This window comes from Microcaecilia unicolor, chromosome 11 (assembly GCF_901765095.1).
Source record: "Microcaecilia unicolor chromosome 11, aMicUni1.1, whole genome shotgun sequence".
In the NCBI taxonomy this organism is placed as follows: domain Eukaryota; kingdom Metazoa; phylum Chordata; class Amphibia; order Gymnophiona; family Siphonopidae; genus Microcaecilia; species Microcaecilia unicolor.
Window position 1 is genome coordinate 191,597,121 of NC_044041.1, and position 13,184 is coordinate 191,610,304.

The 13,184-nt window shown below is 48.0% G+C and overlaps 1 protein-coding gene across 2 annotated transcripts in view; it reads left to right on the forward strand.

Moving 5' to 3' along the window:
* Window positions 1-8,965: 8,965 nt before the first annotated feature.
* The window catches only part of TCEA3 (transcription elongation factor A3), a 43,324-nt gene continuing 39,105 nt past the window's right edge, over window positions 8,966-13,184 (forward strand). Inside the window, exon 1 of one of the 2 annotated variants that reach the window (XM_030218730.1) lies at window positions 8,966-9,235. In XM_030218730.1, coding sequence (XP_030074590.1) covers window positions 8,978-9,235 — 258 coding nt within the window. In that variant the 5' untranslated portion in view covers window positions 8,966-8,977. The remainder of the gene's footprint in view (window positions 9,236-13,184) is intronic. The other variant, XM_030218729.1, reaches the window with a different exon arrangement.

The following is a 13,184-nucleotide window of genomic DNA, read 5'->3' on the forward strand; positions in this document are numbered from 1 at the left end:
GAGCATTGTGCACTTGCAAATGGGGGTGCTAGTTCGGTGTTAATGGCCTCTTGCACCCGCATTTGCTTCTCAGCATCAGGCCCTGAGAGCACAGATAATCCCCCCTCCCCATGTCTCCTACATTCCCTCTGTCTTTCTCACTCACACACACAAAAGAGGTTAGTGCCTCACACAGCATTAAGCTGCTGGCACCTGGCTGCTGTCTATCAGGGCTAAAAAAGCATATGCATCATCCATTATCCATAGCTGTAAGAAGCTAACAGCAGGGCTGATCTCAGTTGTTCCTGGTGATTAGGACAGTAGCTGGCAAATGTACCAGCACCATGCTGGTTTTAGAGAAAGGGGTTCTCAACCCAGTCCTAAGGGCATGGCCAGCCAGTCAGGGTTTCAGAATATCCACAATGCATATGCATGAGTTCAATTTCCATAATCTATCTCATGCATATTTGTTGTGGCTATCCTGAAGACTGACTGGGTGTGTCCCAAGGACTGGGTTGGGAATCCATGTTCTAGAACTGGCTTCCCCTCCCTTGTCTCTATTGCCTGGCTTTTGAGCAGTGGTGTACCAAGGGGGGGCGGTGGAGGCGGTCCACCCCAGGTGCACGCCGCTGGGGGGTGCCACGGCGCACACCTGCTCTGAGATCGCTGATTTCACGCGTTCGCTGCAGCTCCCCCTCTGCTCTGCCCTGGAACAGGTTACTTCCTGTTCCGGGTCAGAGGGAGCTGCAGCGAACGCGCGAAGTCAGGGAACTCTGAGCAGGCGCATGCTGCGGCACCCCCCCAGCAGCGTGCACCCGGGGGGGGGGTCCACGCTGCATCGTGGGGGGGTGCTGCACCCAGGGGGGGGTCCGCGCTGCATCGGGGGGGGGGGTGCTGCACCCGGGGGGGCGGGGTGCCGCCCCGGGTGTCCGCCCCCCTAGGAACACCACTGCTTTTGAGCCTGCTGAAATTCCACCAACCTCTGGCTTTCTACCACATTCACACCTAGGCTATCCCAGGCTGTCCACACTTATTAAACTGTAGGCAGTTCTGGTTTTTTTGCACTGTGCTTCCCTCATAGCCTTCTCCCTCCAGATGTGATCAGTCTACCTCAGTGTGATGCTGCTCTTCCTGTGACCTCTAGAGGGAAACCTTGTATTCCTTGAGCCTTGCTGTGGTCTTTTTGGGGTAGGAACTCTTAAGGCGTGCTCACGGTTTTTAGCGCGCGCTAAAAATTAGAGACGCCAATGTATTCTTATGGGTGTCTCTAACGTTTAGCGCGTGCCTTTTTTTAGCGTGTGCTTAAAAACGTGAGTGCGCCTTAGGAAGAGGGTCCTTTACGAAGGTGCGCTCATGTTTCTGGTGCGCACTACAATTGTGGGCGCGCTAAACGTTAGAGACGCCAGTGCATTCCTATGGGCATCTCTAACGTTTAGCGCGCCCATAATTTTAGCGCATGCTAAAAATGTGAGCGCACTTTAGTAAAAGATGCCCTGATGGACCCCCTTTATTTCTGCACGTTTTCTTTAATCTGCTTGGAGAGAAAATCCTGTAAGTGGAGGCTCAATTCGATCCAGTGGGTGCTGAATCCTTTGGTACCACCGGCCACGTCTGATCTATTGAGATGAGGCCTTTGCAGCCAGGACTCTCTACATAGAGAATGGATCTCTCTTTTTTTTTTTCCTGGAAACTTCAATTATTCTCAGGGCAGTGAGTTCTGTACTGAGGCAGGGTCCGAGGGAAGATCCCTTTATTCCTGGAGACTCCAGTAAGGACCAGGATCTAGAAACATCAGAGGATGCTCATTTGAAAAGCAGGACCTGTGGAACTCTGTGCTTTTTAAATGAAAGGGTGCCTGATTTCTTGCAGTGACACTGCCTGTGAGAGCCCAGCCTGTCTGGAAATATTTCTATGGGCTCTATTTACTAAACAATATTAATGGTTTAACACAGGATATATTTCTTTTTGTAATGGCATCAAGTGCTTTGCTTGTTGCTGGCTCTTAAGAACCCTGTTTTCAATTTATGGAATATTTTTAGACAGTGGTTTATCATTATCAGTGTTTGTAACTATAAATTGTATTTTTGTAAATGGGAATTTGCCTTTTAAACAGAACCCTGTTTGCCAAGCAGCTGTTTTTCAGTTTTGAAGAATGTTTGAAATTGAATATTTTGTCAGTGGTGTACATTATGTATTTTCTGAATATATTTTGGTGATCATCCATGCATGTATCACTTTCAGCCTGTACGTAACTTTCTTTTATTGCCTGTCCACCCAGTACTTAAAATAAAAAGAAAGTATTTCTTGAAAAGGTTCCCTGCCTGCTGGTGTCCAATATCTATCCTTGGGTATCTCCCCCTACCCTGATTGGGTTTTCAGGGTAACCACAATGAGTGGAGGAGTGGCCTAGTGGTTAGGGTGGTGGACTTTGGTCCTGGGGAACTGAGGAACTGAGTTTGATTCCCACTTCAGGCACAGGCAGCTCCTTGTGACTCTGGGCAAGTCACTTAACCCTCCATTGCCCCAGGTACAAATAAGTACCTGTATACAATATGTAAGCTGCATTGAGCCTGCCATGAGTGGGAATGCGTGGGATGCAAATGTAACAACAACAAAAAAAAATATCCATGAGATGTAGCTGTAGGCACTGGATGAAAACATTTCCACGGCAGAGAACCAGACTGGTGAGGGAGGGATGAACCTTGATGAAGGTGTAATGACTAGCCTCTGTGATCTTTTGGTGCCCCCTAGTGATCAGTCCAGATATTATTTTTATTTATTATTTGCGGCATTTGTATCCCACATTTTCCCACCACTTTGCAGGCTCAATGTGGCTTACATTGTGCCGGAGTGGCAATCGCCACTTCCGGGTTCAGGAATACAAGGTGATATTGCATTATAGTTCATAAATGATCAGGTAAATTACAGAGTAATTTTGCCTTGAAAATCATAGTAATAGAGTAGATTATAGGGTAAGGTAGATGATCAAATACAGGAAGTTTATATCCTGCATAAGAAGTAGAGTGGTAGTGAGTAGTGCGTAGCGTTCATTAGTGGCTGCGTAAGTGAAGCAGTTGAGTGTAAGAGAGTTCCGTTTTGTCTAGTTTTGGTGGAGTTTCGTTTTCTAGTATTTAGGATGGATCATCGTGGTATGCTTTTTTGAACAGGTTGGTTTTCAGTAGTTTTCGGAAGATTGTTAGGCCATGCGTTGTTTTTATTACATTTGGTAGTGCGTTTCATAGTTGCGTGCTTATGTAGGAGAAGCTGGATGCATGTGTTGATTTGTATTTCAGTCTTTTGCAACTGGGGTAGTGTAGATTCAAGAATGTGCGTGCCGACCTTTTTGTGTTCCGGGTTGGCAGGTCAATTAGGTCTGAACGATTTTATGGACCAGGGTGCAGATTTGGAACGCAATTCGTTCTTTTAGTAGGAGCCAGTGTAGTTTTTCTCTTACCTATCAGATATATCAGATACTAGTAAGAAATGCCCGTTTCTGGCAAAAATGAAACGGGCGCTAGCAGGGTAATCCCCCCCCCCCCCCCGTCCTCCCTCCCTCCCTCCCTCCCGAGTTGCAGACACCCCCTCCGTGCCTCCGTTCCGAGTTGCACACCTCTCCTCTTCATCCCTTCGTCCCTCAGTGACGTGGTTGCGAGGGCCGTCCCGCCCTCAACATCATCGCGTTTTGACGCGAGGGCGGACCTACAGTGACTGGAGCCTGCAGGCCAAACCGGATATCTCGGGCGCTTCAAGTTTCCGGCTTGAGGCTTCAAAGTGCCTTTTATATATATAGATTACCTCTCAGACTGATCTGTTCCATGCACATTAAAGGGCCAATACTCAAAGCTGGGCGCAGAAGCCCACAATTCAATACCACCACATTTTAAAAAGCGCTAAATCTGAAACAAATAAGATGGCAGCTCTGTTGAAAATGCTTTGCTCAATCAAACTGGGGAATGGTAAGTGGTCCATGGGATTTGCATTCCAAGATGTATGAAGAGAGACTTGCTGACCTGAACATGTACACCCTGGAGGAAAGGAGGAACAGGGGTGATATGATACAGACGTTCAAATATTTGAAAGGTATTAATCCGCAAACGAATCTTTTCTGGAGATGGGAAGGCGGTAGAACGAGAGGACATGAAATGAGATTGAAGGGGGGCAGACTCAGGAAAGATGTCGGGAAGTATTTTTTCACAGAGAGGGTGGTGGACGCTTGGAATGCCCTCCCGCGGGAGGTGGTGGAGATGAAAACGGTAACGGAGTTCAAACATGCGTGGGATATGCATAGAGGAATCCTGTGCAGAAGGAATGGATCCTCAGAAGCTTAGCTGAAATTGGGTGGCGGAGCAGGTGGGGGGAAGAGGGGTTGGTGGTTGGGAGGCGGGGCTAGTGCTGGGCAGACTTATACGGTCTGTACCAGAGCCGGTGATGGGAGGCGGGACTGGTGGTTGGGAGGCGGGAAATACTGCTGGGCAGACTTATATGGTCTGTGCCCTGAAAAGGACAGGTACAAATTCAAGGTAAGGTATACTGACATATGAGTTTGTCTTGGGTAGACTGGATGGACCATGCAGGTCTTTTTCTGCCGTCATCTACTATGTTACCATAAGTAACTAAGGGATGCTCAAAGAAATCAATATGCAAATGATATGTGTGCTTAATTCACACTATTAAACGGAAAGTAGGGGAAGAAAAGTGCCTGGCGCACGAGCACAAAGGTTTTGCATGGATTTTGTGTGCATGTCCAGACGAAACTGGAAGTGACACTGTTCTGTGCCTTTAAAGGCTCATATTTAAGTGCAGAACAACAGGCACCAATGTCTGCTTCTGCTTTCGGTTTTGATCAGACTCCCACACGTTTGTTTCTCACTATCAGCATTTAAAACTTGCAAAGGCTTCCTTCTGCTTGCAAGAGGACAAACTCCATAGTTTAATGTGACAAACTGACAACAAATATCCTGAAAATCTTTAACACTACAGAGGGGCATAGCGACCACTGAGTGAACCTGGCAAAATGCCTAGGACTGCCCAATGATAGGGGCTGCCTGAAGTGGCACCTTCCCTCCCCCCTGCACCTTGGGCTGAAACTGCACCAGCAACTTCCCTCTCCAGGTCTGGCATCACTCCAGCTCCCCCCCTCTGGTCCTCCAGAGGTGACAGAGTGCTGAAATCTGCCTCTCTGGCGAGTGGGGCCTTTCCTCTGCTGGATCCAGAGAGGTGGGATTCCACAAGAGACTGGCTCTGCTGACCAGAGAGGCAGGTTTGGAGGGGGAGGAGCGAGAGCTGGTGCAATGTCAGAGGAAGCTGGAGTGATAGACCCTGGGAGGGGGAACTGGTGCAATACTGGACCCCAGGGTGGGGGGAGCTGGATAATGCCAGAGCCACATGGCCATGGGGGGATGAAGAGAGATATGCTGGATCTAAGCAGGGGGGGGGGGGCAGGAGATGGAGAGATGTCAAACTGGCCAGTTGGAGGGCAGAGGGGAAGAGATGCTGGACTTGGGGGGGGGGGGGGCGCGGAGCAGAGGGAAAGAGAGAGATCTGAAGGGGGGAGCAAGAGAGGGGAGAAATGGTGGACCACAGCTGAGGGAGCAGAAAGGAGAGAAAGAGACTTGGAGCAAAGGAGAAGAGAGGGGGCAGATACTGGACTGGGAGGGGGAGCAGAGAGAGAGAGACTGAACCAGGAGACAGAGGGGGACAAATGCTGGACCAACAGAGGGAGAGAGAGAGATTCCAGAGCAAGGGGGGGATGCAGGATAAAGGCAAGAGACAAAATAGACAGGGACACAGAAGAGGTTCTGGCCCTGGAGGGAACATAGGGACAGGGTCATAGAGAGCAGGGCTTTTTTTTAGCCAGTATGTACCGGTACAGAGCACCGGCACCTTTTTTCATGCCTTCCAAAAGTGTCCTACCTACCCCATTACAATTCATACTCATAATCTCCCAGCTTGGTTTATTTTTATTTTTTTGGCCTATTGGTGCACCAGCCAATCTTGCACCTGTGACCCTTAGATTCAGAGGCAGCCGCCTTCCATGTAGAACGATTCTAGGTCTCTTGGCTGCATACACTGTACTGGCTGAAAAAAAGCTCCGCTTACCCCATCCCCTAAGATTGGATCTGCATGAGTGCAGGCACTGTTTTTACTGGGGGGGGGGGGGGGAGCACTGACAGAGGATCAGAAACGGACACAAGAGGAGTGATATGGAGGGACACAGAGGGGTATGATAGACAGGATACAGAGACGAGATACTGAACACGGGGGGAGGATGGTGCAAGGACACAGAGGGGAGATGCTGGACAAGATGGATAGGGACACACAGAAAAGATGAATGGTGAGCATAGAGAGAGAAGAAATTTCAAAAGGTCAGGAGACCCTGGAGAGAGAGTTAAGAAAAGCAGAAAAGAGACACCAGGACCAGAGCAATGCTCAGACAAGAAAGGTAGAAGGAAAGTAATTTTTCGGACTTTATTCATTGTAATATGTCAGCATTGGGAAATGTACATCCTCCCTCTCCCTCTCCCCCCCATCCCCCACTCTTGTGGGAGCAATAGTCTTAGAGGGGGCCCATCTCAATTTTTCCATCCAGGGTCCAGTCCTAGCTAGGCTGTTGATGCTGCCCCTGAGCTGGAGGTAAGATTTTGGCATTAAAGACCATCATTTGCTTTGGTCATTGCACGACTTTCATTTGAGCATTGGGAAGGAACACTATTAACACCAGTGCTCGATCCCTCTGATCTCTTGGCACTGTATAATGTGCACGCAAACCCGGCATTAACTGCATGCTAACACCAGCAGTAGTTTTGGGTATTGGCCCCTAAGGAAGGCTGAGCTCCCCTGAAAATTAGAATGGTTTTTATTCTTCTACTCAAGTCTCCTGCTATTTATCACAGAAACGTGTGTTGCTCTTGGGGAACGTCTTATGCATGAGTGGCTTGTGTTTTCACACATGACCGTGCTTTTTGGCCCCACTGACTCATGCAAATTTTATGCAAATGAAGTTGCACAATGAGTCTCTGCACCTGGCTTCTGGTCCGCTACATCCCCATCCCCTTTTTCAAAGTGCCCTCTTTCTCTATGCAACAGCGGAGCCTACAGGTCTTCATCATCCCTCCTGGAATTTTTAGAGCAGCCCAAGGCAGAAAGGTTGTAACTCTTGTGTTCTTTAGCTGTGCAATGAAGATGGGACACCCTGTCTTGAAATTGCCACTAACTGGCCATTTTCCAAAGGGGGAGGAGGAAGAAGGAAGGAAGAAAGTTTTGATTGTATCTGCTTATTTATTTATTAATTGTTACATTTGTATCCCACATTTTCCCACCTATTTGTAGGCTCAATGTGGCTTACATAGTACCGGAGAGGCCTTTGCAGGCTCCGGTGTGAATAAATACAGGGTGATGTTGTGGTAAGGTCAAGTTAATGTGGCGCAGCCACATTAGGGAATCGTAGAACGGAAGAGTCGTGTTATGTCCATTACGTGCTTTAGTTTGGTTGTGTTGCAGAGATTAGGCATTTAAGTTGGATCGGTAGGGTATGCCTTTTTAAACAGGTTGGTTTTTAGTGATTTCCGGAAGTTTAGGTGGTCGTACGTCGTTTTCAATGCTTTTGTTAATGCGTTCCACAGTTGTGAGCTTATGTAGGAAAAACTAGATGCGTAAATTGTTTTGTATTTGAGTCCTTTGCAGCTTGGGTAGTGCAGATTTACATAAGATCGTGTTGATTCGGATGTATTTCTAATTGGTAAGTCGATCAAGTCTGTCATGTAACTCGGGGCTTCTCCGTAGATGATTTTGTGAACCAGGGTGCTTAGGGAAAGACAGCAGCTTCTAACATCCAGCTAGTAATCAATAAAAAATATCACAGCTACACCATTCATAGGATCTGTAGCCAGGCTGATGTCATTTTATACACTGCCCATTTTATTGCAACGTCAACTTTGAAGGGGAAGGGCGATGAAAATGATAAAGGGGATGGGATGACTTCCCTATGAGGAAAGGCTAAAGCGGCTAGGGCTCCTCAGCTTGGAGAAAAGACGGCTGAGGGGAGATATGATGGAGGTCTATAAAATAATGAGTGGAGTGGAACAGGTGGATGTGAAGTGTCTGTTTACGCTTTCCAAAAATACTAGGACTAGGGGGCATGCGATGAAACTACAATGTAGTAAATTTAAAACAAATCAGAGAAAATATTTCTTCACTCAAGGTGTAATTCAACTCTGGAATTCATTGCCTGAAAATGTGGGAAAGGCGGTTAGCTTAGCAGAGTTTTAAAAAGTTTTGGACGGCTTCCTAAAGGAAAAGTTTATAGACCATTATTAAATTGTACTTGGGGAAAATATTTCTGGGATAAGCAGCATAAAATGTTTTGTACTTTTTGGGGGATCTTGCCAGGTATTGGCCACTGTTGGAAACAGGATGCTGGGCTTGATGGACCTTTGGTCTGTCCCAGTATGGCAATACTTATGTAAGATTTCAGGTCATGATCTTTCCAGCAGATTCTCAGAGTACCCTTCCACCCTTACCCCCCTACCTGCCCCCATGTCTTGTTCTGACCCGTCAGAGCATTTCCACTAGGTTGTCAGTTCTGATGGGGCACAAATGTGAGAAGGGGTAGCAGCAGGCATAGGAGCCAACTTTTAAAAATTATTGGGGGGTGCTAAACCCAACAGAAATCACCTCTCCCTGGCGACGGTCAAAGATTTGGGTCAATACTGCAGGTCCTCTCTGGAGACAGTCAAAGATTTGGGTCAATACTGCAGGTCCTCAAGCACCCACAGAGCTGGCTCCTATGGCAGCAGCCATCACCTGTTGCAGAAGCTCGGCAGACTGGGGACGACCACTCCAACCGGAACAAGAGGAAACCCCTCCACACGCAGCGTGCGGGCAGTGAAATCTGTGCATGGCTCGGTCCCCTTCAGCCCTATATATAGCCGGCCACTTGCCCTGGTAGAAGTTTGTAGCTGCATGGAAGAGTCACGCCCCTTCTCTTGCTTTCTTGTGTATGTCTCTCTCTCTCTCTCTCTTTTTTTTCCACTTCCGTCTGCCAGGCTGTCAGCATCTGGAACCGAAGTGGGGGAAGACGAACCGATCCCCCTCTATCTGCTCCTGTCTCTCGGGTCCTTGCAAAAAAAAAGCCCCAAAACATCGGAGTGTGCACCGAGGAGCCTGGAAGTGGAGGTCGACCATGGGAAGAGAGGAGGACCTGCTCAAGATCGCCAAAAAGCTGGATAAGATGGTGTCCCGCTCCAAAAAGAACTTGGTAAGCAGCGATCAACGTGCCCTCGACTTCCGTGCGAGGCGAGAAAGTGGCTTGGCCTGTGACCCAGCGCTTCTGGCATGCAGAGGCGGCGTCCAGCTGTTGGCGATCGCTCGCGCCTGCAGGGCTTCTGGACCTGGGCACTCCTGTAGTGCTGCGGCTGCTGCACCATGGAGGGTGAAAGTGTGGGTTCGGCTTTTGTAGGGGAGGGCAGGGGACTCGGTCTGCATGTGAGTGTGCAAATGCACTCAACAGGTGCTTGGCATGGGCTTAGGGGGCTGGGAAACCTGATCGGGAGGGCTATTCCTGACTCTTTCGCTGCTATGGAGAGGGGGGGGGGGAGCGCAAGGGGTGGGGGAGAGAGTTTGCTGAAAGGATCCAAGGCCAGTTTAGGGGGGTGGAGATCCGGATAAGCATCCATATGTTGTGCAAAGAAGGAGAAAAAAAATGCCCCTGTTTATAAAATATGTCAATATTCTCACACAGAAGAAAGCTAAACTTGGACTTCGTAGTGTCAACAGAATGAGCCTCTTTGTAATCTGAGACAACTTCATATTATACTGAGGAATGAAAATGCTGCAGGAGGCGGGGACCAGGTGATACCTGGACAGTGTGGGGTGTTAAGGGGGCGGGGCAAGCCCAGTTAGAAGCCCTTCCTGACTGTGTTTTCCTATGCACACACAGTAGTATAAGAGTAACAGCATTGCAAGTTACTTTTGTTAGGAAAGGTAAATCAGCAGGGGGGTGGGGGAGGCTGGTAGTTAGATTCTAGCCTTGGGACAAGTCATTGTTTTATTTTTTTTTTCCCTCTCTTGTTAATCTTTAACCTTGGTGGAGGACTTTGCCATAGGAAAGCTGCACTGAGTTAAAAAAAAAAATAAAATCCTGTGACCTGAGCCCAGCTGCAAAGGGGAGATCCATTACACACAGGAGGAACTTGCTCCTGGTCAAATCCTAATTCGGTTTAGAGGGGTGAAACCTAATTCCAAATATCAATGAAAGTGGGAGTCCTAGGGGAATGCGATTGTAGTTGAAAACTGAATTATGAATTTCACTTGTATAATCTGTAAAGTGCCTGGCGCAGGTACAGTAGTTTGAAATATATAAAATACATTTTGAACCGCCAGAAAATAAAGTGACAATGGGATTGGTTGTCATCACCCTTGATAACGACCACTTAATTTCATTTATTTCTCTTGCATTCCGCTCATCATTACGCTTCTGAGCGGAGCACAATGCACTTACAATGTCCAGAATCAACCAGATTGAGGAAGCAATGAATGAATTCTTATAAACAGGTATTTGTCAACAAAGCTGCATGCTAAAAGGGGCAGGCTGAGCGTTTCCTGCTTTTACCTCCAACAAATCTCTCTTTTTTTAAAATCCTGCCTAGCTTGGAATGATCGGATGCTGCAGGGGTAACCCAGGATCAGGGGCGTAGCCAGACCGCACGGTGGGAGGGGGCCAAAGCTCGAGGTTGGGGCACATTTTGAGTGCTGCCACGCCTCGCCTCCTCGCCCCCCGCCTCGCCTCCCCCCCACTGCCTCGCTTCCTCGCCGCTTCCCCTCGCAAACAAATACTTTACTGGCAGGGGTCCCCAACCCTCGCCAGCTGAAGCCTTCTTCAGCGCCAGTCTCCGGCACAGCCGCGTTCGCTGCCCGCTCCCTGCTCTTCTTTTTCCTCCTGTGCACGCTGACACAGGAGGAGCAAGAAGAAAGAAGAGCAGGCGGCAGGCAGCGAACGCGGCTGCGCTGGAGGCCGGCGCTGAAGAACGCTTTGGCTGGCGGGGGTTGGGGACCCCCGCCAGGCAAACTAGGGGCCCGGATGAAATTTGCAGGGGCCCAGGCCCCCGTGGCCCCCCGTAGCTACGCCCCTGCCCAGGACTACCCTAGCCTGGTCCTTTTGACTCAGAATATGTTGAGAAGCAGAGTGTCTTACAGCTCAGTGTGGTGAATCTAGCAATGTTATTTATGAAATATGGCTTAATGTTTAATTTTTCCATATGACTTTGTTGTGACTTTTTGTCAGTAAATGAGACTTGTCAGTTTTTAAATTAGGTATAGCTCTTGCTTTTGGTGTAAATCTGGATCGTCAGCTTAACATTGTGCTATTACCACACTATGGTACTGTGTCCTGGCTAAGCCCTATCCTGATACGTTCCTAAAAAAAAAAAAAAAACAGGGGTCAGACAGCATTGGGGTGAAAACGAGAGAATGGGAACGCAATCAGAATGTCCTGATGATGTTAACAGCCTGGCTGAGGGTTTCTTGCGGAGACCCCCAGTGTCGCTTGATGATTTGCAAAGCAGTGCAAACAGTTCCAAAGTTTGGCTTGCAAAATTGAACTGAACCGCTCCATTTAAAAATACAATTTTAGGTAGCTGCTCACTCCATCATTGTTGATGGTAAATTGTCCCCCTCTCCCCCATGTAACATTTTTGAAAACGTAGCTGTGCCTTGTGCCTGAGAACAGAGAATTATCCTACAGCTGCTAACTGGGTACTAAAAATAGGTGCAGTTTTTCTTAGAGGGAGGCGTAGAGCCCTGAATTGCCAAAGGAAAAAGTGTTCTGCTAGCCAGATCCTTGGAAATGCCAAATTTCCCTTGCCTTGCTTGGATTGTTTGTTTCCCTCATTGGGTGGTGCTTTGCCTTTTAGGTTGAATAGCAATTTAGAGCGAATTCCGCCATAGGCAAAGTCTTGGAGATAACCTGTTGGAACTAGGTTCTGGAGATATCGGTTGTCTGCAGCAGCTCTCAGGGCACTGTGGGTTAATATAATGAGAGAGAGAGATACGTGCAATTAAAGATCTGGGTGCTGAAAGCTCAGTGCTTTTGCACACCAGTGCTAACGGCAAAACAGAAGGAGGTAGCATCACCCTAATTGGAAACAGGGAAGTTTACTATCTTACTGGTGCTACAAACCAATGTGGCTTTTCATTAGGGCAGAGAGATGATGGGCTAAGGGGTAAAGTACATAAGTATTGCCATACTGGGAAAGACCAAAGGTCCATTGAGCCCAGCATCCTGTTTCCAACAGTGGCCAATCCAGGTCACAGAGATACCTGGCAAGATCCCCAAAATGTACAAAACATTTTATACTGCTTATCCCAGAAATAGTGGATTTTCCCCAAGTCCATTTAATAACGGTCTATGGACTTTTCCTTTAGGAAGCCGTCCAAACCTTTTAAAAACTCCGCTAAGCTAACCGCCTTTACCACATTCTCTGGCAAGGTGGTGCACAGCAAGAATAAGTGGAACGTAGGAACTAGACAATTACAGCAGTAAAAAATATTCAAGCAGCAGTACAAGGTACAGGATGCGATGTTCCATTACGATTTCAACCCAATACACAATAAGCATGTTAACAGACAGCCTGGTGTAAGCCAAGATGAACCAGATAGATAAGACAGAGCAACAGAATTTAGAAAATAAATATTATATACAGATACTTTCTCTGTCCCTATTGGGCTCACAATCCAGGGGCGTAGCCAGACAACAGATTTTGGGTGGGCCTAGACAAGAAGTGGGTGGGCACCAAGTGTTTTCCCTTTCACCCACAACCAAAAAAAAAATCTCAGCTGGTGGGAAAACGCTTCTTTCCACCTTGGCAGTCTGCAGCAGGCATGTGCAGGTGCCGGTATCATGGAGAGTAGCGTTTTCGTTACCATCAGGGGGAAAGTCTTCAGCTGGCGGAGCTCGGGATCCCCACCTGCTACCGCTAATACGTGCGCTACTGTTGGCTGGGCCTGATCCCTAGGCCCACCTGTGGCTACGCCACTGTCACAATCTAAGAGACCCTTTTACCCAGTACGACGGTAAAAAGTGGTCCGCGGTAGTTGTTAGCGTGTGGAATTGCTGCACACCAAGGTCACTTTTTACCGCATTGGGAAAAAGGCATTTTTTTGAATTGGAGTCATTAATGGCAGTGCGCTAATATCGAAATTAGCGTGCG